Source organism: Lampetra planeri, chromosome 52 (assembly GCF_965212315.1).
Source record: "Lampetra planeri chromosome 52, kcLamPlan1.2.h2, whole genome shotgun sequence".
Taxonomy (NCBI): Eukaryota; Metazoa; Chordata; class Hyperoartia; order Petromyzontiformes; family Petromyzontidae; genus Lampetra; species Lampetra planeri.
In genome coordinates this window covers 7,319,560-7,344,504 of record NC_136158.1, presented here as the reverse complement: position 1 = coordinate 7,344,504, position 24,945 = coordinate 7,319,560, and the positions used below count along the sequence as shown (strand labels likewise).

At 52.5% G+C, this 24,945-nt stretch overlaps 1 protein-coding gene across 1 annotated transcript; it reads left to right on the top strand.

Annotated features, from left to right (window-relative positions):
* The first annotated feature begins 659 nt into the window (after positions 1 to 659).
* On the top strand, positions 660 to 18,974 carry LOC144734659 (isthmin-1-like). The gene is made up of 5 exons (XM_078616944.1): positions 660 to 910; positions 11,461 to 11,661; positions 12,859 to 13,216; positions 14,004 to 14,054; positions 14,687 to 18,974. Exons 1-5 carry the CDS (start codon positions 704 to 706, stop codon positions 15,418 to 15,420), a joined length of 1,551 nt encoding a protein of 516 aa, XP_078473070.1. The 5' UTR covers positions 660 to 703; the 3' UTR covers positions 15,421 to 18,974.
* Positions 18,975 to 24,945: the final 5,971 nt, after the last annotated feature.

The following is a 24,945-nucleotide window of genomic DNA, read 5'->3' as shown; positions in this document are numbered from 1 at the left end:
ACAGATGGAATAAACAGATGGCGCTGACTCCACTTGCTATACTGCCGTGCCCTGGCGAGCCAGGGCACGGCTCCTCCTCGGCGCCCACTCACGAGTAGAAGGGAGTTTCACAACTCATCTGTGTGTGATCCACCAACCCTGGCTGCTTCACAGTTATGGGTTACAGGCAGCCACGTGCAGAGTGGCCACCACTGGGACGAGGAGGGAGACAAGAGGAGGGAGGCACGGGTAGGAGGAGGGAGACAAGAGGAGGGAGACACGGGTAGGAGGAGGGAGACAAGAGGAGGGAGACACGGGTAGGAGGAGGGAGACACGGGGAGGAGGGAGACGCGGGGATGAGGAGGGAGACACGGGGAGGAGGAGGGAGACACGGGGAGGAGGGAGACGCGGGGATGAGGAGGGAGACACGGGGACAAATATGAGGACACGGGGAGGAGGGAGACGAGGGGAGGAAGAGGACAGGGGAAGGAGGAGGGAGACACGGGGAGGGGGAGGGAGACACGGAGAGGGAGATACGGGGAGGGGGAGGGAGACACGGGGATAAGGAGGGATACACGGGGATGGGGCGGAGGAGGAGGGCGAAACTCGAGGAGGAGGAGGAAGGCATTCGGAGGAGGATGGAGACACCGGGGTGGGGGGCGGGAGGGAGGCACGGGAAGGAGGAGGAGTGGGTCCCGTCCCGCTGGCTGCTCAGTCCCCAGTGATGGGGCTGCACCGGCTGGGACCCCTTTGCGCCGGGGCTCTGCTCTGGGCCCTGCTCGCCGCCTCAGCCCCCCTCGGCCCCCGCAAGGAAAACGCGGCATCCTCCTCATCCTCATCATCCTCATCCTCCTCCTCATCCTCCTCATCCCCGCGTGTGCGGGTGGGAGCCGCGGCTTGGCGGGGAGACACGGGGCGCGGGGCACAGCCGGTACGAGGGGCGGGGGGGGGGGTGATGGTGTGTGTCTGTGCACCTAGCCTGGCACGAGCGCTGTGGTGACGTCACCGCCATTCACAGGCGAACGGCGTTTGTTGCTGCTATTGTTGTGAGTGATGGTGGTGCGCGTTGTCGTGCCGCTGTGTGATGGGGTCTTTGATCTTCTGCAGTGGTTCTGTGCGTGAGTGGTGGTGTGTGTTACGGTATACGTGCGATGTTGTGGTATTTGTGATGCAATGTGCGAGTGATGGTTTGTGATGGGTTGATGGGCTGAGACCATCAACTGGCTACGTTTGAGAACCAGGCGTTTATAGGTCTCGACACGAGTATATGAGTACCTTAATTCTAGATTTGAAGCTTTCGTGACTGCAATGATTCATATTCTTAGGTTTTTTCGGTAAAGTCACGTAGGTAAAAAACATTAAAAAGTAAAATAAAATAAAAATCACGACGTTTCGGAGGCAACACAAGCTTCCGTCTTCAGGTGGTACCGTCACAGCCACGACAGCTGTATCAAGTAAATGAGAGATTGCAGAAGCCACCACTCCGTTTATATAATGGTTGGAGAAGGTGGTGGGGCAAGGGCCGCATACTTTTATTAATATGGTAAGGTGAGGCTTAAGACTAAGAATAGACTGCATTTGTTATGGAGAGGTGCGGTTTGTGACTCAACCTGTAACAGGGAGACCACCACTAGACATGGTAAAACTGTGATGGTTGTCTGCCAAATAAGATTGGCAAAGAAGTGTAGTTAAATCTTTTTTGCATGGTTAATCACATCTTTCCAATGATTACTCAGTTTGTAACCGTCATCACGGTTGAAATTATGTCTGTGTTTGTATATTTGTATGGCTTCGTGTACAAACATTTGATGGTAGCCAGGAGGTTTGCAGATAACCTTGGTCTCGGAAAATACAATTTCATGAGAGCTCACCGAGTTGTAGCAATATGAATATATATGAGTACCTGTGAGTTTGTGGGTCTCTGTGTAAGTCTGTGGGTCTTTGTGTGAGTCTGTGGGTCTCCGTGAGTCTGTGGGTCTCTGTGTGAGTCTGTGGGTCTCCGTGTGAGTCTGTGGGTCTCTGTGCGAGTCTGTCGGTCTCCGTGTGAGTCTGCGGGTCTCTGTGTGAGTCTGTGTGCGAGTCTGTGGGTCTCTGTGTGAGTCTGCGGTCTCCTTGTGAGTCTGTGGGTCTCTGTGTGAGGCTGTGGGTCTCCATGTGAGATTGTGGGTCTCCCTGCGAGTCTGTGAGTCTCTGTGCGAGTCTGTGGGTCTTTGTGTGAGTCTGTGGGTCTCTGTGTGAGTCTGCGGGTCTCCTTGTGAGCCTGTGAGTCTCGGTGTGAGTCTGTGGGTCTGTGTGGGTAAGTCTGTGTCTCTTTGTGAGTCTCTGTGTCTCTTTACGAGTCTCTGTGTCTCTGTGTGAGTTTGTGGGTCTCCGTGTGAGTCTGTGGGTCTCCGTGTGAGTATGTGGGTCTCCGTGTGAGTCTGTGGGTCTGTGTGGGTAAGTCTATGTCTAGATTTGAAGCTTTCGTGACTGCAAGGATTCACAAAACCTAAGAATAAGTCTGTGTCTCTTTGTGAGTCTCTGTGTCTCCTTACGAGTCTCTGAGCCCATGTGTGAGTCTGTGGGTCTCCCTGTGAGTCTGTGGGTCTCCATGTGAGACTGTGGGTCTCCCTGCGAGTCTGTGAGTCTCTGTGCGAGTCTGTGGGTCTTTGTGTGAGTCTGTGGGTCTCTGTGTGAGTCTGCGGGTCTCCTTGTGAGCCTGTGAGTCTCCGTGTGAGTCTGTGGGTCTCTGTGTGAGTCTGTGGGTCTGTGTGGGTAAGTCTGTGTCTCTTTGTGAGTCTCTGTGTCTATTTACGAGTCTCTGTGTCTCTGTGTGAGTTTGTGGGTCTCCGTGTGAGTCTGTGGGTCTCCGTGTGAGTCTGTGGGTCTCCGTGTGAGTCTGTGGGTCTGTGTGGGTAAGTCTATGTCTAGATTTGAAGCTTTCGTGACTGCAAGGATTCACAAAACCTAAGAATAAGTCTGTGTCTCTTTGTGAGTCTCTGTGTCTCCTTACGAGTCTCTAGCCCATGTGTGAGTCTGTGGGTCTCCCTGTGAGTCTGTGGGTCTCTGTGTGAGACTGTGGGTCTCTGTGTGAGACTGTGGGTCTCCGTGTGAGTCTGTGGGTCTCCGTGTGAGTCTGTGGGTCTCCGTGTGAGTCTGTGGGTCTCCGTGCGAGTCTGTGGGTCTGTGTGTATAAGTCTGTGGGTCTCTGTTTGAGTCTCTGGGTCTCTTTGTGAGTCTCTGGGTCTCTTTGTGAGTCTCTGGGTCTCTGTGCGAGTCCCCTTTGCGACGGGCATAATGCGAGGCGCTGCCAGTCCTGAGTGGGCATCGATGGAGATGATGAGGATGATGATGTTAATGATGATGTTGATGAGGATGATGATGTTAATGATGATTCTAGATTTGAAGCTTTCGTGACTGCAAGGAATCATATTCTTAGTTTTTTTTCGGTAAAGTCACGTAGGTAAAACATCAATATTAATGAAAATAACATAAAATAAAAAATTGATGCAGCTAATTCGGCTGTGACGGTCCCACCTGATGACGGAGACTTGTGTTGCCTCCGAAACGTCGTGATTTTTGTTTTTATTTTATGTTATTTTCATTAATTTTGATGTTTTACCTACGTGACTTTACCGAAAAAACCTCAGAATATGGTTAATGATGATGTTGATGAGGATGATGAGGATGTTGATGAGGATGATGATTTTGCTCATGAGAATGATAATGTTGATGAGGATGATGATCTTCTTGGTTCTTTCGGTGAAGTCACATAGAAGGGAAATAATAAGATAAAAATAAAACATAATAAAATACAATTCTCACGACGTTTCGGCCACAACGCAAGCAGCTGTCCTCAGGTGAAGAACAGGTCTGTCGGAAAGACAGCGTCTTTCCGACAGACCTGTTTATTTTTATTATTTTATTATTTCCCTTCTACGTGACTTTACCGAAAGAACCAAGAAGATGAATCCCTGCGGTCACGAAAGCTTTAAATCGAGGATGATGATATTGATGAGGATGATGATGTTGACGAGGATGATGATGTTGCTCTTGAGGATGATGATATTGATGAGGATGATGAGAGACCCGAACCGTTCTTTGCCTCTATCGCCAAAGAATGTGTGACTGTAGTCACTTTGATAATTGGTTTTTTACCCTTTTATCTGGCAACAAAACTGACACCTTTTTTTACAAGGAGTCATGTTTGCATTGTCTTTGAGTTGTGCGCCTTTTGGCGTCATCTGGTCTAACACCATGTGAGACTCGGCTCTAAGGAAAGCTGTCTCTGGTGTGGACCAATCAATTGCAAGGACAGTGCATACATTATCAGAGTTGTGTTTTTTGTTTGCATTCCGGCTGCAGGTATTGTGGCCAATGGTGGATCACACACAGTTTTGTTGCCAGATAAAGGGGTAAAAAAACTATTATCATATTTTTCTACTGGCAACTGAGGTTCCAATGGTGTAGTCACTTTGTTGAGTTTAGTTTGTTGTGTTTAGTTTGTTGTGTTTAGTTTGTTGTGTTTAGTTTGTTTAACACGTAGGCTTTCGCGACCAATATTGTTCATAATCAACGATTTTTGGGTTTAGATCGCGTTATTTATAAATGTGTCGTAACCCTCCACCACCCGACACGGCCAATCAGTAAAAAAAGTGTCACGTTGACAAAAGACAAATAGTTCACTGCTTTAGCCCACCGGTGTGTTGAAGCGTGAAACCACAACATTTACAATTTGAGTACGACGTTTCGCTGGTAATTGCATCCAGCATCATCGGGCAATTCGCCAGAATGGTGAGGCTCTGCTGTGTCTCCCGTTCTTATATAGAGCAGCAGCAGGGTGACGTCATCATTAACTCATTAACTCATCAGGTGCAAAGATTTGAGGGGGGGGGGGGGTTATTGTAATTATATACTTGATTAGTAATAAGGCTATTGTTACGATGCGAGTTGTAGATTAGTAATCATTTGGAATGTGTTCTATTGTGATTATGCTACATTAATAATCAGTTAGTGCTTGTTTCCCTTATAAGGAATTGTAATGCATCTTATTTAATAATACGCTTCCAGGCCGCACTAAGCCTGTAGCTGTCTGAGCGATTAACGTTATTTCTGTTTCTCTCAATCTCAATGGATTCTCTAATTAGTCTTTGCCAGAAGAACACCAGAGAAATATTAAACTATCGCAAACACAACTGTCGGCAGTGGCAGAACATGCTTGTCAACAGGGACACTCAATTGATTTTGACAACGTTGAAGTGTTGTGTAAAACTAGTTACTACTGGCAAAGACTAATTAGAGAATCCATTGAGATTGAGAGAAACAGAAATAACTTTAATCGCTCAGACAGCTACAGGCTTAGTGCGGCCTGGAAGCGTATTATTAAATAAGATGCATTACAATTCCTTATAAGGGAAACAAGCACTAACTGATTATTAATGTAGCATAATCACAATAGAACACATTCCAAATGATTACTAATCTACAACTCGCATCGTAACAATAGCCTTATTACTAATCAAGTATATAATTACAATAACCCCCCCCCTCAAATCTTTGCACCTGATGAGTTAATGAGTTAATGATGACGTCACCCTGCTGCTGCTCTATATAAGAACGGGAGACACAGCAGAGCCTCACCATTCTGGCGAATTGCCCGATGATGCTGGATGCAATTACCAGCGAAACGTCGTACTCAAATTGTAAATGTTGTGGTTTCACGCTTCAACACACCGGTGGGCTAAAGCAGTGAACTATTTGTCTTTTGTCAACGTGACACTTTTTTTACTGATTGGCCGTGTCGGGTGGTGGAGGGTTACGACACATTTATAAATAACGCGATCTAAACCCAAAAATCGTTGATTATGTGTTTAGTTTGTTGTTCTTCCCCCGCACCTCCGATTAGCACGGTTGGCTAATTACGGTGCAAAAAAAGTTCAACATACATACGTAAAGTACACGATGTTGATGATAGTGATGTTTATGTACGTTATGTACATAATGTTGATAATGTTCATGGTATTGATGATGGTGTGCATGATGTTGATAATGTGGGGAGCGGTGGCGCAGTGGTGAGCGCGCTGTGCTATGAACCCGGCCACCTGGGTTGGAGTTGGTTTCCATGGGCAGAAGGGACTTGCAGTGTGGAGGAGGAGGAGGAGGCGCGTGATTTGCCGTGAGAGATGAGGTTGAGGCAACCACCACTACCAACAACAACAACCATCACAACAACCACATCAACAAGGGGCGCTACGGTGGCTAGGAGATGTTAACTACCTCGCCTGGTGTACAGGAGGTCGCGGGTTCGATCCCGACCCTGACGCCTGCTGCTGCTGTATATTTCGAGTTTGCGTCTTTCTCTCGCTCCCCGTGGTCGCGTGGATTTTGCTCCGGGTCCTCCGGTTTTCCCCTCCACATTTATAATCAACATCACGCGTTTAGAGTCTTTGGCTGCTATAAATTCCGACACGAAAAGCCACTTCGCTGAGCTATTATTTGTGGCCGGGTCGCTTCTGAAAAAGAGCTGTGCGGCTCAGTGGGGCCTTAGCTGGTAAAATCAAAATACTCGTTTAGCTTTCGTTTAACAACCAATGACAACATAAACTAAACTTTGTATTTTACCAGGTGTAAGGCCCCACTGAGCTATGTAGCTCTCTTTCAGAAGCGACAGATGATAGCCCAGCGAAGTGGCTTATCACGTGGAAATTTATAGCAGCAGCCAAACACTCTGAAACGTTGGGATCGCACCGCGAGACTGACAGAGGGACACGTGGGGTAGAGGGGACACGCGGGGTAGAGGGACACGTGGGGTAGAGGGACACGTGGGGGTAGAGGGACACGTGGGGTAGAGGGACACGTGGGGGTAGAGGGACACGTGGGGTAGAGGGGACACGTGGGGTAGAGGGGACACGTGGGGGTAGAGGGACACGTGGGGGTAGAGGGACACGTGGGGTAGAGGGACACGTGGGGGTAGAGGGACACGTGGGGTAGAGGGGACACGTGGGGTAGAGGGGACACGTGGGGGTAGAGGGACACGTGGGGGTAGAGGGACACGTGGGGTAGAGGGACACGTGGGGTAGAGGGGACACGTGGGGGTAGAGGGACACGTGGGGTAGAGGGACACGTGGGGGTAGAGGGACACGCGGGGTAGAGGGGGTACGCGGGGGTAGAGGAGGCACGCGGGGGTAGAGGGACACGTGGGGTAGAGGGGACACGTGGGGGTAGAGGGACAAGCGGGGTAGAGGGGGTACGCGGGGTAGAGGGGGCACGCGGGGTAGAGGGACACGCGGGGTAGAGGGGACACGCGGAGTAGAGGGGACACGCGGGGTAGAGGGGACACGTGGGGGTAGAGGGGGTACGCGGGGTAGAGGGACACGCGGAGTAGAGGGGACACGCGGGGTAGAGGGGACACGTGGGGGTAGAGGGGGTACGCGGGGTAGAGGGGCACGCGGGGAAGAGGGGCACGCAGAGTAGAGGGGACACGCGGAGTAGAGGGGACACGCGGGGTAGAGGGGACATCCTCGTCACGGTGAAGAGAGGAGGCCCTTGGGCAGGAGGCGTCACGCCTGAAAGGGAATGGTGCCCCCCACCACCGCCCCCCCACTGACCCCCCGCACCTCTCCCCGGTGGTCGAGGCTAATGACGGATCGACAGCCAAAAGAGTGAAACGCGTCCCGTCGGACGGTCCGCCGCGGAGGTGGCGCCGCTGGCGTGCATCAGCTCGCGTGTGCAGGCAGCTTTGGTGGATTGGTCGCACACCGCAAGACCACGAGAGGATGGCGGTGGCCTAGGGAGGTCTTCGTCCAGCAGTGGAGAGAGCGCGGCGTGAGCTGTAGGGCCGCGTGGAGTTGGGATTATTTACCGTCGATTTTTTTTCCGGAGTTGAAAGGAAAAGAAAATTGGAACCAAATTTTCCGCGCGAGGGACTCGGAAATGGGGTCTGAGAGATAATTCACTACAGATGGGGGCTCCCCCCACTCTCTCTCTCACCCCTCTCTCATTCCTCCCTCTCTAACTCCTCTCTCTTACACTCCCTCTCTAACTCCTTCCTCTCCCTCTCTCTCTAACTCGCGTCTTCTTCGAGCGTTGGGGGGCCGGACAAGTACCAGCGTGGACGGCACCCTCGTGTTCACCTTCTGAAGCGCTCGCTCGTCACCGTGGCATGCGCGATGAACACCACCACCACGTGACTTTTCTTTCTTTTTTTACGATCAGTGGAAACAAGAAGATGCTCGGTGTAGTCGGCACTTTCATCATTTCGTAATTTTTTTTAAAAATAACTTTGCTTTATGTAAACCCCCACCTCTCGTTCACTCTCTCGGTCACTCTCTCGCTCACTTTCTCGCTCTCTCTCTCGTTCTGCACGCAGCCCCTTCTCGCAGTCCAAACGGCCTCCGACGGGTAGCTCATATCTGCATGCAGAGCTCCCCGTCATCTGCCACCGAACACACGGCCTCCTCCATCGCCCACTGCTCCTTTCTTTCGGGTTGTGCGCGGTGCATTTAGCGGCACAGCGCATGGATTTATAGTGATTGTTATTTGTTTGCTGGTGACTTTATGTATTTCGTATCGGAATCGCCTCCAGTGCTGTTGCTGCTGGTGGCAATAAAAGTTGTTTAAAAGTCTCTACCCCCCCTCTCTACCCCCCTCTCTCTACCCCCCTCCCCTCTCTCTCTCACTCAACTCCCGTCCGACAAATCTCCGCCTGTGTTCTCTTTGTCGAGATGTATATGGGGAGCGGTGGCGCAGCGGTTAGCATGCTACGCTACAAACACGGCAATCCGAGTTCGATTCCCGCAGACGGCCACCAACACCAGTGACGATTATCTGAACCAATTCTGGGCCTCCCCAAGGTAGACTCGGGTTCAAATGAGTACCTGGTGCAGTGTGTAGGAAACATCGCCACAGGGGAGACAAAGGGTGACGGGAGTTGTTCCGGCCACACAACTCTTGCGAATGCCGTTTTCCGGGCCCACCAACAGCACTTGCCCTCAGTGTGTTGAGCCTACACGGGGGTCATTTGTGTGTGTGTGTACACATTCGTGTGTGTGTGTACACATTCGTGTGTGTGTACACGCGTGTGAGTGCGTGTGTTTACGTGTGTGTGTACACGCGTGTGTGCGTGCTTGTTTACGTGTCTGTGTGTGTACACATTCGTGTGTGTGTGTACACGCGTGTGTGTATGTGTGTTTACGTGTGTGTGTGTACACGCGTGTGTGCGTGCTTGTTTACGTGTCTGTGTGTGTACACATTCGTGTGTGTGTACACGCGTGTGTGTATGTGTGTTTATGTGTGTGTGTACACGCGTGTGTGTATGTGTGTTTATGTGTGTGAGTGTACACGCGTGTGTGTATGTGTGTTTATGTGTGTGTGTGTACACGCGTGTGTGTATGTGTGTTTATGTGTGTGAGTGTACACGCGTGTGTGTATGTGTGTTTATGTGTGTGTACACGCGTGTGTTTATGTGTGTGTGTGTACACGCGTGTGTTTATGTGTGTGAGTGTACACGCGTGTGTGTATGTGTGTTTATGTGTGTGTGTGTGTACACGCGTGTGTGTATGTGTGTTTATGTGTGTGTGTGTGTACACGCGTGCCTAAGTGCGCGATTCCCCAGAGACTCCGAATTCTCTCTTTTCCCCAAAAAACTTCAAACGGCGGGGAGCTTCAAAGCGGAGAGGGGAGGGGGAGGAGACGGGGGGAGGAAGGAGGGGGGAGGAAGGAGGGGGAGGGGTGGTGCCACTTGGCGGGGCTTGGGCAGATGGGAAGACGTTGGAAGCAGACGGACACTCACAGAGGAGACACACAGAGACAGACACTCACAGAGACAGACAACAACAACAACCGCCATTCGCCACTAAGTGGCGGTGACGTCACCACGACGCTTGTGCCAGGCCATGTGCACCTTGAGGCCACTTGAAGTGTCGAACGCCCGCTGGCAGGAGGTCACGGGGCAGACCCAGTTGCCACGGGTCGACTGACCGAGATGACCGAGATGACTGGCTGATGCACCACCTGTGCCCCCTACTGTACCAACTTGCTGTGCTTTAGTCACCCGGCACTCCGCTCGTTGTTGTGAGCGTCGCTCCTCCGCCCTCCGTTGTTGTTGGAGGGCGACTGCCTCCAACTGCCCAGTAGCGTCCTTCACGAGCCTCCTCCACAGAGGCCGATCTTGACACCGCTGGTACCAGTCATCGGCAAGTCCACTCAGCTCCACGTCCTCCTGTACCACATCACTCCATCTCTTCTCTAGCCCGTGCCGCGCCCGTTTAGCCCCCTCGATCCGGCCGAACAAAAGCTGTTTAGGCATGCGGTGGCTGGGCATGCGGGCTACATCACCCAGCCACCGCAGCCTTGCCTGCCGGAGGAGCTCACCGATGGGACTTTGCCCAGATCTTTCGAGGATTTGTGAGCTCCTCACACAATCCATCGTAGGCAGGCCAGCCTAAATGTTTCCAACCGGCGAAGATGCTCCATTAGGGGGGTCCACGTTTTGCAAGCGTAGAGAAGGGAGGGAATGACCGTGGCCGAGAAGACCTGAAGCTTCGTGCGGAGCGACAGACCAGGTAGCTTCCACACAGCGTTACGCAACCGATGAAAAGATATTGCCGCTCGACTGATTCGGAGTGAGACCTCTGCTGTTAAACTGGAGCCGGTCATCAGCACACTGCCCAGGTATGGGAAACTCTCCACTCTCTCCACAACTGCCCCATCACCGATTGGGAGTTGTGGGGGTGGAGTGTCCGATGGTACAAAATACCCAGGCAGATGCTTAGTTTTGGTGGGGCTGATGGTAAGGCCCCACCTCTTAGTGGCACGCTCCAGTCTCAGCAGCAGCGTCTCTAGACACTCACAGAGGCACACACAGAAGAGACATTCAGTAGCCATGAGGGGGACTCGAGCTTGGGACGCTGCGTTTGGTGCACAGCGTGCTAACCACTACACAACGTACACACCCGCACACACTCACACACACTCACACACCCACCCACACTCACACACTCACACATTCACACCCACACACACTCACACACTCACACACCCACCCACACTCACACGCCGTGCACAAAGACACGTACATAGACACATTCTGTATGTACACGACGAGTGCTGATGGCGATGATGGCAATGATGGTGATGGGACTGATAGCGATGGCACTGATGGTCATGGCATTGATTTTGTTGCTGATGTTGCTGATGATGGCGATGTTGCTAATGATAGTGTTGCTGATGATGATGTTGCTAATGATGATGATGGCGATGTTGATGATGGCGCTGGATGGTGATGTCACGATTGGCGATGATGATAATGATTTCAAGCTTTCGTGACTGCAGGAATCCATACTCTTTGGTTCTTTCGGTAAAGTCACGTTGGTAGAATTTTTTCTACCAACGTGACTTTACCGAAAGAACCAAAGAGTATGATGATGATAATGTCGCTGATGATGATGGCGCTGATGATGATGATGGCACTGATGGTGATGTCGCTGATGATGATGGCATCAGCCAGGGTTGCTGGAGAACTCTCTGAGGAGGCATGGAGCGAAGGGAACGCGGCCGGGAAAACCTCACTATCATCAGCATCATCAGCAGCAGAAGCAGAAGCACGCTCAGCCTCAGGGCGACGAGCCCGCAGGGTTCCCGCTCCTCTTCAGCCTCCCGGACTTTTCCCAAGCCGACTTCAACCAACCCAACCCCAACATCCAGGTGAGCCCCACCCCACCATCCAGGTGAGCCCCACCCCACCATCCAGGTGAGCCCAACCCCAACCTCCAGGTGAACCCCACCCCCCCATCCAGGTGAGCCCCACCCCAACCTCCAGGTGAGCCCAGCCCCAACATCCAGGTGAGCCCAACCCCAACCTCCAGGTGAGCCCCACCCCAACCTCCAGGTGAGCCCAACCCCAACCTCCAGGTGAGCCCCACCCCACCATCCAGGTGAGCCCAACCCCAACCTCCAGGTGAGCCCCACCCCACCGTCCAGGTGAGCCCAGCCCCAACATCCAGGTCAGCCCCACCCCAACCTCCAGGTGAGCCCAACCCCAACCTCCAGGTGAGCCCCACCCCACCATCCAGGTGAGCCCAACCCCAACCTCCAGGTGAGCCCCACCCCACCATCCAGGTGAGCCCAGCCCCAACCTCCAGGTGAGCCCCACCCCAACCTCCAGGTGAGCCCAGCCCCAACCTCCAGGTGAGCACAGCCCCACCATCAGCGAGGGGTTGGTGGATGACCACACACACAGACAGACGTTGTCGTGAAGCTCCCTTCTACCCCGTGGGTGGGGACGGAAGATCCCCGTACCCCTGGCTCCTCTCCACAAGGCGCCGCAGCAAAGTGTTCACGCCACCCGTCCCAGACTAGGAACCTGTTTTTATAGTGGAGGGATTTAATGAGCTCTGAAGCTCTTTTTACCAGACTTCACAGCGACGTCTGTACGGGGATAGAGCGTTGCCCCCTCGCATGCGTTGGTTTTCTCCAGGTGCTCGGGTGTCCTCCCACGTGTATAAACGCTTATGATAAACTATTAACCAGGTAAGGCCCCTTGAGCTAGTAGCGACCTTCCCATCACATCCGATAGCTCAACGAAGCGGCGGCTTATCGCGTCGAAATGTAAAGCAGCGAATTACGATGCAAATACTATTAATTGGCAGATAACCACCGTAATATGGAAAAAACTACAGAGCTCGGGCGATTGCCATCAGCGCCGGGGGTCTCGGCGGAGTTTGGTTTACTGCATTACGGTTTGGGGGGCAGACCTTCATCCAGCAGTGGAGAGATGCTACTCCTGCCACTGCGGCTGTTACCGCTGCTTCTGTTACTGCCGCCGCCGCTGCTTCGGATGCCCCCCTCCCACGTGACCATCGACCTTTGACTCCCCCCCACCCCCTCCCCGTCCACCCCCAGGTGACCATTGAGGTTGTGAGCAGCCCCGAGATGGAGCTGGACCTGGTGACGGGGGCCGGCCGCCTCGATTGGCCGGAGCCGCGTGGTGATGCAGCCGCTGCCGCGGCCCAGCTGGCGCCCCGCTGGCTCCTCCAGCTGTGGCAGAGGTCGCTCGAGGGGTCAAAGGGTGCCAAGGCCGGCGGGCAATCGGATTACAGCTACTACGAAGAGGAGGATGGCGAGGATGATGATGATGTGGGGTACGGGGACGGTAAGGACGATGGGGCCTTTTTTGGGTCACGCAAACGAGGGCAGCAGATGGTGAGCGTCGGGGAGGAGGAGGGGACTACTCACGAAGACGACGACGGTGATGATTATGGTGAGTGCGTGCATCTGTGCGTGCGTGTGTGTGCGGTGGGAGCGATGGCGCAGCGGTTAGCGTGCCACGCTACGAATCCGGCGACCCAAGTTTTATTCCCCGCTCGCGACTACCAACACCAGTGATGATGGTCAGAAATGGTCCTGGGCCTCCCCTAGGTCGACTCAGCCTCAAATGAATACCCGGTACAGTGTATAAACATCGCCATTCGGGAGGCAAAGGCAGTCGGGCGTGGTGCTGGCCACCCACCCCCTGCATGTGCCGTGCTGGCTTTGATAGGCACCACTTGCTAACAGTACTTGTCCCAACGGTCTGCGTGGGCTACACGGGGGATCTTTGTCTTTGTAGGGGGGGCGGCCCGGCCTGCTCGGCCAGCAAGACGCAGGCCTGCCCCGGTAGCACCACAACACCAAAGATAAAGATCCCACGTATAGCCTCAACATATTGTTGGGGCAAGTGCTGTTATTGAGCACCTATGAAGGTCGGCACTGAACGCGAGGAGGTGGGTGGCCATCAACCACCTTTGTCTCCCCAGTGGCGATGTTTACACATCACACCAGGTCCTCATTTGAGTCGACATAGGGGAGGCCCAGAACCGGTTCAGATAATCGTCACCGGTGTTGGCCGTGAGTGGAAATCGAACTCGAGTCGCCGGGTTCATAGCGCAGCGCGAAAGCTGTTGCACCACAACACCACCACCACCACACGCACAACAACAACGACATTGGTTGGAACGGTGGGTGGTGGTGGTGCTGTGGTGTGGTGCTGACCCCGTGCTGTGTTGCAGGAGACGCAACGTCACCTCCACCCAGCGCAGAGACACGGCTCAACAACACCGGTGGGGCCACGCACGCAGTGCCAACACCACCCCCATCACTACCCCCATCACCACCCCCATCACCACCCCCATCACCACCCCCATCACCACGCCCATCACCACCCCCATCACTACCCCCATCACTACCCCCATCACTACCCCCATCACTACCCCCATCACTACCCCCATCACCACGCCCATCACCACCCCCATCACTACCCCCATCACAACCCCCATCACTACCCCCATCACTACCCCCATCACTACCCCCATCACTACCCCCATCACTACCCCCATCACTACCCCCATCACCACGCCCATCACCACCCCCATCACAACCCCCATCACTACCCCCATCACTACCCCCATCACTACCCCCATCACTACCCCCATCACTACCCCCATCACAACCCCCATCACTACCCCCATCACTACCCCCATCACTACCCCCATCACTACCCCCATCACTACCCCATATCACTAACCCCCATCACCGCCGCCAACACCACCCCGATCACCACCCCGAACACGACTGCTTTCACCACCCTGATCACCACCAACTAACACCACCCCCAACACCACCCCCATCACTTCCGCGATCACTACCGCTACCGCTAATACTACGGGTGGCGGTGGTGCCGTTGTCTCCGCAGGGGCCGACAGCTGTGAGCGGTGGGCGCGCTGCGAGCGCGGCGCGGCTCTGCGCCCGTACGTGCGCCGCGTGCTCGCCGAGCTGCCCTCCTGCCCCTGCGTCTACCCCCGGCAGGTCGCCTACGGCAGCGCCCTCATCCCAGAGCCCCCCGAGTCGGGGGCAGCAGCGGCGGGGGGAGCATTGGGGGCAGCAGAATCTTTAGACCCATTATCACGGCCGCAATCACCGCAATCGCCGCAATCGCCGCCGCCCTCCTCCTCCTCCTCGTCCTCGTCCCCGCCGCGCCGCGCTCGCTCCGTGCGCTGGCGCGACGCGAGCGGCCCCCACGAGCGCCTGGACGTCTACAAGCCCTCGGCACGCTACTGCATCCGCTCTGTCCCGCACACGCAGCCCGCTCCCTCCTCCACGTCGTCGTCACCGAGGCACCGCCGCCGCCCGGCTCCCACCCACGCTCCTCCTCTTCCGTCGTCGCCACTGCTGGCGGCTCAGCAGTGCTGCTACGACGCGGCGATGCGCCTCGTGACCCGGGGGCCCGGCGCGGGCACGCCCAGCCTGGTGAGCGCCGACCTCTCCCCCGAGCTGCACCGCCGCCTCGACGTGGGGCCGTGGCTGGCGTGCCGCGGGGACTGGAGCCGCTACAACGCCGCGCGGCCGCCCAACAACCGCCGCGGCTGCGCCGAGAGCCCTCGGGACGCCGACTTCGACCGCCTCCTCGGGCAGGCCGGGGACTTCTGACTCCACTCGTGCGTGGGTGGGGGGAGATGGAATTTATACTGGAGGAAGAGGAGGAATCCGATGAACTGTGACGCTCTTTTTCACGGATGTCGGGTAAGGGGTGGGGGGTGGGTTGGATCGCGGGAGTCAGAGTGTTTCGGAGAGTGTATGTGAGAGAGCGTGAGTGTGTGTGTGAGAGAGAGTGTGTGAGAGTGTGAGTGTGTGAGAAAGAGTGTGAGTCCCATCGGTGAGCTCCTTCGGCAGGCAAGGCTGCGTTGGCTGGGCCATGTAGCCCGCATGCCTAAACAGCTTTTGTTCGGCCGGACAGAGGAGGCTAAATGGTCGCAGCATGGGCTAGAGAAGAGATGGAGTGATGTGGTACAGGAGGACGTGGAGCTGAGTGGACTTGCCGATGACTGGTGCCAGCGGTGTCAAGATCGACCTATGTGGAGGAGGCTCGTGAAAGAGGCTGCTACTGGGTAGTTGGAGACAGTCGCCCTCCAACAACAACGGAGAGCAGATCTGGACAAAGTACCATTGGTGAGCTCTTCCGGAAGGCAAGGCAGCGTTGGCTGGGTCATGTAGCCAGCATGCCCGGCCACCGCATGCCCAAGCAGCTTCTGTTTGGCCGCAGAGAGGGGGATAAACGGGCACGACAAGGGCTGGAGAAGAGATGGAGCTGATGCGGTAGAGGAGGATGTGGAGCTGAGTGGACTTGCCGATGGACGGTACCATCGGTTTCAAGATCGGCCTCTATATAGAAGCCTCGTGAAGGACGCTGCTGGGCAGTTGGAGACAGTCGCAACAATGGAGGGCAGAGTAGGGACGCTCACAACAATAGAAGCCTCGTGAAGGACGCTGCTGGGCACTTGGAGACAGTCGCAACAATGGAGGGCAGAGTAGGGACGCTCACAACAACAAGTGGAGCATTGGGTGGTTAAAATACAGCAAGTTGGCACAGTAGGGGGCACAGCTGGTGCATCTGCCAGTCATCTCAGTCAACCTATGGCACCTGGGTCTGTCCTGTAACCTGTCAGCGAGCCTTCTATACTTCACGTGGCCTCAAAGTGCACATGGCCTGGCACAGTCGCCGTGGTGACGCCACTGTCACTTCATGGCGAATTGCGGGTATTGGTGAGAAAGTGAGAGTGTGTGAGAGCGTCGGAAGGGGGGAGTGGTGGCGTAGTGGTTAGTGCGCTGCGCTAAAAACCCAGCGACCCGAGTTCACGGCCACCAACACCAGTGACAATTATCTAAACCGATTTTGGGCATCCCCTAGGTCGACTCAGCATCAAATGAGTACCTGGTGCGATGTGTTAACATCGCCACTGGGGAGACAAAGGCGGCCGGGCGTGGTGCTGGCCATTCATCCCCTCCTGTGCCGTGCCAGCCTTCATAGGTGCTTGCTCACAGCGCTTGCCCCAACAGTCTGTTAAGTCTAAACGGGGGATCTTTGTCTTTGCGTAAATGCTGACATGTGAATGAATGTTTGATGTCCGTGTCTCAGTGTCTGTGACCCTGTCTCCTCTGTCTGTGCCTGTCTGTGTGTGTTTCAGGGTCTCCCTCTCCCTGTGCTTCCTACGTCTGTGTGCGATTCTCTAAGTGGAGGAGGGGGCTGGGTGTGTGGGGGGGTACCGTGTCACGTGCTATCTCCCCAGCACGAGCTTCTCGGTTCGACTCCGTGGGGCTGCTCCCCCAGGCGATGGGTCGCGGTGACCACGGCAACCTCTCTGACGACGCTGGGGGGGGGGGGGGTCACGGTCTCCGCGACGTCGCTCGCAAGACGTTGGCCATTGTGTGCCGCCCGCGTCACGGTCAACGATTCTTTTCACGAACGATCCGGAGAGTTGATTCCATTTGGGATAAACAGGCAGCAGCAGCAGCGGCAGCGGCCACATCGCTCCCCCCCTACGGCAACACCCTGGCAGGAGCCTCCTGAAAAGCAGCGAGCGGTCGTCCTTGCCCCGCACTTCCCGTGAGCGCGGGTGGCTATTCATGGTGCGAAAGAAGTTCAAAATACACGACACGATACACTACAATACACACGACAATACACTATACACTACACTATACACTACAATACACACTACAATATACACTACACTATACACTACACTATACACTACAATATACACTACAATATACACTACACTATACACTGCAATACACACTACAATACACACTACACTATACACTACACTATACACTACAATATACACTACAATATACACTACACTATACACTGCAATACACACTACAATACACACTACAATATACACTACACTATACACTACACTATACACTACACTATACACTACAATATACACTACAATATACACTACACTATACACTGCAATACACACTACAATATACACTACACTATACACTACACTATACACTACAATACACACTACACTATACACTACACTACACACTACACCATACACTACACTATACACTACAATATACACTACACTATACACTACAATATACCAGAGGTGGGACAAAGTCATTGTTATGCAAGTCCAAGTCGAGTCGCAAGTCATCAAATTCATGACTCGAGTCTGACTCGAGTCCAAGTCACATGACTCGAGTCCACATCTCATAGGTGGGACAAAGTCATTGTTATGCAAGTCCAAGTCGAGTCGCAAGTCATCAAATTCATGACTCGAGTCTGACTCGAGTCCAAGCCACATGACTCGAGTCCACACCTCTGCAATATACACTACAATATACACTACACTAAACACTACACTATACACTACACTACACTATACACTACACTATACACTACACTACACTATACACTACACACTACACACTCACTACACTACACAATGCACTACACTATACACTACACTATACACTACACTATACACAACACTATACACTACACTATACACTACAATATACACTACACTATACACTACACTATACACTACACTATACACTACACTATACTAAACACTACACTATACACTACACTATACACTACACTATACACTACAATATACACTACACTACACACTACACACTCACTACACTACACAATACACTACACTATACACTACACTATACTATACACTACACTATACACAACACTATACACTACACTATACTAAACACTACACTATACACTACACTATACACTACACTATACACTACACTATACTAAACACTACACTATACACTACACTATACACTACACTATACACTACACTATACACTACACTACACACTATACACTACACTACACACTACACTATACACTACACTATACACTACACTATACACTACAATATACACTACACTATACACTACACTATACACTACACTACACTATACACTACACTATACACTACACTATACACTACACTATACACTACACTATACACTACAATATACACTACACTATACACTACACTATACACTACGAGAGCATTGAGACTCGCCGAGGCTGTGCAGGGTTAGCGGGTGGAACAGCAACAACGACGATGATGATAATTTGTTGCAAAAGGGGGGAGATGGGGGGTTATGGTTTGGTAAACACTGTACAATAAATTATTATTGTAAAACCTGTGGTTTATGCAGTTGTATATATACAAACACACACAAAGACAAATATCCCCCGTGTAGCCTTCAACATACTATTGGGGCAAGTGCTGTTCGCGAGCGCCTATAAATACCAGCACAGCACACGAGGGAGTGGGTGACCAGAACCACCGCGCACGGCCGCATTTGTCTCCCCAGTGACGACTTCTACCCAATGGCCCAGAAGCACATTGGAGTTGACTTCGAGGAGGCCCAGGAATGGTTCAGATCATCGTCACTGGCTTCGTTGGCAGTGAGTGGGAATCGAAATCGGGTGACCTGGTTCGTAGCGCAGCGTGCTAACCGCTGCGCCACCACTCACCACAGACAAAGATCCCCCGTATAGCCTAAACAGACTGCTGGGGAAAGTGCTGTTAGCGAGCACCTATGAAGGACGGGGGGGTGGGTGGTCAGCGCCACGCCCGGCCGCCTTTGTCTCCCCAGTGGCGATGTTACACACCACACTCGATATTCATTTGAGGCTGAGTCGGCCTAGGGGAGGCCCAGGTCCGGTTCAAATCATCGTCATCGGTGTCGGCAGCGGGAATCGAACCCGGGAGACCCGGTTCGTAGCGTAGCGCTAACCGCTGCGCCACCACTCCCGTCAGGCGCCACACGGGCACGCAGCCCGACTGACCCAACACACAAAGACAAAGATCCCCCGCGAAGTCGCCACGGGCTGTCGCGGCAAGTGCTGTTGGCGAGCGCCTGCGACACATCGCACGAGGGGGTGGGGCGGCCAGAACCGCCACGGCCCGGGGACTCATTCGAAGCCGAGTCTACCTTGGGGAGACCCAGACCCGGTTCAGGAAAAGGCCACTGATGGTAGCCGTGAGTGGGAACAGTCACAAGTTTCCTCGCCGAGAGCGCTAACCACTGCGCCACCGCTCCCCGCTTTACGCACAATCCATGGCACCCCAATGAGATCCACATGGGCACAACCCCCAACCGCTCGCTGTCTCCACCACCACCACCATTAGCACCAACACTGCCCCGACATCATTACTCACACCAAAGACAAAGATCACCCGTGTGGCCTTAACGGACTGTAGGGGCAAGTGCTGTTAGCGAGCACCTATTAGGGCCGGCACGGCACACGAGGGGGTGGGTGGCCAGCACCACGCCCGGCCGCCTTTGTCTCCCCAGCGGCGATGTTTACGCAGCGCTTTGCGCATCCACCGCCCTCTCTGCCCGTTGTTGACTTTGTCTGCGAGCGGCCTCCGCGCTTTGATGTGGGGGAGCTGAACAATCGAGCCACGTGGTCGGGGTAGTCGGGGAGTGAGGGCATGGGGGAGGAGAGGGGGGAGGAGAGGGGGGAGGAGAGGGGGGAGGAGAGGGGGAGGAGAGGGGGGAGGAGAGGGGGGAGGAGAGGGGGGAGGAGAGGGGGGAGGAGAGGGGGAGGAAGAGAGGGGCGGGGAAGAGAGGGGGATGAAAGGGGAGGAGAGGGGGGAGAGGAAGAGAGGAGGAGGAGGGTGAGGGAGGAGGGTGAGGGGGGAGTGGGGGAGGAGGAGAGGGGGGAAGTGGCGGAGGGGGGGGGAGAAGAGGGGGGAGTGGAAGAGAGGGGGAGGAAATGGGGGAGTGGAGGAGAGGGGGAGGAGAGGGGGAGTGTAAGGGAGGGGAAGGAGAGGGGGGAGTAGGGGAGAGGGGGGAGTGGAAGGGAGGGGGAGGAGAGGGGGGAGTAGGGGAGACAGGGAGGAGAGGGTGGAGTGGGGGAGGAGAGGGTGGGGAGAGGCGGAAGAGAGGGGGAGGAGAGGGGGAATAGAAGAGAGAGGGAGTAGGGGGGGCGAGTGGGGGAGGAGAGGGGAAAGTGGAAAAGCGGTGGAGGAGAGTGGGGAGAGGGGGAGGAGTGGGAGGAGAGAGGGAGCGGTGGAGAGAGGAACGAGAGGGGGGAGTAAGGAGTGGTGGTGGTGATGTTCACCAACTCAGTATGGCACAAGCGTCGTGGTGATGGGGGGAGCGAACGGCGATTGCTGCTGTTGTTGGTGGTGTTCGTGATGTTGATTTCTTTTCCACCGTACGTAGCCATGATAATGATGACAGCTTCCCTGGCTTCCACCGATAAAAAGTCAGTCGCCCATGTTTCTAGTCTGGGTTTGTCTTCGGGTTTATTGACTTGTGATCGGGATTTTTCTACAATGTCAGCGTTTTATTTGTACATAATTTATTTATTCTTATCCCCTAAATTTACAGCGCCTTAGAGATTACCAATTTGAAAGGTGCTTTATCAAACCGAGTTCATTATTATTGTTGTTAATGTCGATGCCGATAATGAGAGTGACGCTGATAATTGATAACACAATTTTTGTTCCAGGGTAGTAAGTGTTATTTCGTCATTGCTTATGCCTAAAAAGTACAGAAAATGTCTATTATTCCCCACAAACTTTGCTTTTGTGACCAGGACAGTGATATTTTTATATTTACCTATTTTCAATGAGAAAACTGACGAATTTGTGTCTATTCACTCACACAAAGTCAGAAAAAACAACATATGCATCAAAATTTACGTATATTTATACTAAAGTAATACAAAATTACTACAAAAGATTTAAAAGTGAGCAGTTTTTCGAGATTTACGATTAATTATACTGTAAATCACTTTCACGAATCAACTCCCAAATGTAGTCTCCCATCATGTTCTCGTTATACTGTCCTTGGTAGTCCAGTATATCCTGGTGGAAGCGCTCGCCTTGCTCCTCCGAGTACGCTCCCATGTTCTCCTTGAATTTATCAAGATGATTATCAAGGATATGGACTTTGAGGGACATCCTACAGCCCATTGTGCCGTAGTTCTTCACCAGAGTCTCAACCAGCTCCACATAGCTTTCGGCCTTGTGATTGCCCAGGAAGCCACGAACCACTGCGACAAAGCTGTCCCAAGCCGCTTTCTCCTTACGAGTGAGCTTCTTGGGGAATTCATTGCACTCCAGGATCTTCTTTATCTTTGGTCCGACGAAGACACCGCCTTTGACCTTTGCCTGAGCCAGCTTAGCGAAGAAGTCTTGAAGGTGCTTGAAGGCTGCCGACTCCTTATCTACAGCTCTGACAAATTGTTTCATAAGGCCCAATTTGATGTGCAGTGGTGGCATCAGCACCTTTCGGGGTCCACCAGTCGCTCCCACTTGACGTTGTTCCTCCCCACAGAGAACTCAGTTCGCTGTGGCCAGTCCCGCCTGTGGTAGTGCACCTTGGTGTCCCTGCTGTCCCAAAGGCAAAGATAGCAGGGAAACTTGGTAAAACCACCATGGAGACCCATCAGGTATGCCACCATTTTGAAGTCTCCGATGACCTCCCAGCCGTACTCATCATACTTCAAGGCGTCCAGCAAGGTCTTTATGCTGTTGTAATCCTCTTTGAGATGCACCAAGTGAGCCAGGGGAAGAGACGGGTACTTGTTACCATTATGGAGCAGCATGGCCTTGGGTCTCTTGGATGAGCTGTCAATGAAGAGTTGCCACTCATTCTGGTTACAGGCGATTCTGATTGCCTCGAACAGACTGGTCACATTGTGGCAGAAGCAGAGCCCATCTTGACGGGTAAAGAAGCTGCAAAAGGGTTGGTGATGCTTCTTCTGATCTGCGACTTGCACATTTTCATCCAACAAGTTCCACTGCTTGAGCCTAGACGTCAATAGCTCGGCATTGAACTTGGTGAGACCAAGATCTCTGATCAAGTCGTTGAGGTATTTTTGGTTGGGGTAGTATGGATTTCTCTCCTCAGCTCCACCTCTGAAATTGTTATCTGGATCTACAACGTCTTCCTCGCTCTGTGACTTGCTGCTCTCTTCTAAAGACGGCTGCTCTCTCTCCAGAGGAGTGGGTACGGGGAGCTCATGGCAGTGTGGCACCGGGGCGATGGATGAAGGTCCGGATACGTGATAGCAGGTGCCTTCTTGCCAGTCCGACGTTTGGAAGGGTCCATCATGCAGAAGTAGCAGTTGCTTGAGTGGTCAGTAAGTTCCCACCAAATTATTGGGATAACAAACTTCATGGTTCTCTTTTCCCCTCTGTACCATCCTACAAAAATACATTTATGTCACCCATGACTAATGTGTAAGAGATTCTCCTAACATTTTTCATATAAGATAGATTTTTTTCAATAACATTGAAAACTGTCAAACATTTTAAAAGAAAAATGTTTTACAATTTTTTTGAAACAAATTTTATAACATAAAATTCCGAGCAACAATTGTCCATCTTACTTTCCAGAGTTGTTTTGCATTGCTCGCAGGTGAAATGAGGTGCCCACGTTTAGTCTTGATCCCCGACAGGCATGCCGAAATATGCCTTGTAGGCCTCACACATCTTAGCAGAATCTTCCACACTCCACAGAGTACTTTTTTGCCCTTGTCTTGATAAATTGGCCATAGACATAGCACAATGCGTCTGCCGGTTGCTTGCAGCCTCTTGATGACATCTCAGAAAAATGCAGATATGAATCCACTTAGGCCAGGCATGTCCAAAGTCCGGCCTGCGGGCCAAACACGGCCCGCGGTCAGATTTCACACGGTCCGCAGCTTCGGTCTTATAATGTGTTATTTATGGCTCGCTAGCTCTGTCAGAATAAATAAATGATAACATTTAAAACATGTAATTCCTCCTTTTACCACACGGTGGCAGCACCATTCTAATGCTATCTGGCTCTGCATCCGTGCCGCGAACCCTTCTCGAGTCATTTCTGCCATGGCGACTGCAAACAAAAAAAGAGAAAAGTTGACAGTGAGGGCCGCCGCTTTCAGGAGCGGTGGGAATTACAATACTTCTTCACTGAAAATCGAGGCAATTGTGTTTGTCTAATTTGTAAAGAGACGGTTGCCTTGTTTAAGGATTTCAACATAAAGAGACACTACGAGACTAAACATGCTACAACATACGACAAGCTAACAGGGAGTGACCGCGCTGAAAAAGTGAAGCAACTCCAAGCTGCTCTGGCATTGCAACAGCGATTCTTCACGCGGGCCTGTGAGTCAAAGGAAAACATCACCAAAGCCAGCTATGAAGTGGCCATGTTAATAGCTAAACATGGCAAACCTTTTACTGAAGGTGCGTTTATCAAAGACTGTGTCATGAAAATGGTGGAGAACATTTGCCCCGAGAAGAAGCAAGAATTTATGAATGTTTGCCTGGCACACAACACTGTGGCACGAAGAGTTGAGGACATATCGTCAGATATTCAGAGACAACTGGGGGACAGGTGAGTGGCTTTTGATTATTTCTCATTAGCCTGCGATGAAAGCACCAATGCATCTGACACTGCACAACTACTTATTTTTTTTAAAGGAGTTGATGACAACATGAACTGACAGAGGAGCTGCTTGACCTCAAAAGCCTTAAAGAGCAAACCAGAGGAACAGATTTATTCGTTTCTGTTTGTGAAGCTCTTGATGATATGAAACTACCATGGAGTAAAGTTTCTGGGATCATTACCGATGGTGCGCCTGCCATGGCTGGTGAGCGAAGTGGATTGTCCACACTGATCTGCAATAAAGTCAGCGAAGAAGCAGGTAACGCTATTAAACTTCACTGTATCATTCACCAGCAGGCTCTCTGCGCCAAACATCTCAAATTTGACGATGTTATGAAACCAGTGGCAAAGGCAATCAATTATATTCGCTCTAAAGCTCTATACCACCGACAGTTTCAGCAGTTCTTGCGTGACATCCAGGCTGAATATGGTGACGTAATATATCACAACGATGTGAGGTGGCTAAGTCGGGGGTCCGCACTGCAGCAATTTTTTTCTCTCAAAGAGGAATATGGACATTTTTGGGTGAGAAGGGACAACCAATGGAAGAACTGTCCGATCCTGTATGGCTGACAAATCTGGCTTTTTTGGTTGATATAACGAAGCATCTGAATGCGCTGAATGTTAATCTTCAAGGAAAAGATGCAATGGTGAGCCAGCTATACGCTCACATCAAGGCCTTTGGAACCAAACTGCAACTTTTCCAAAGACACT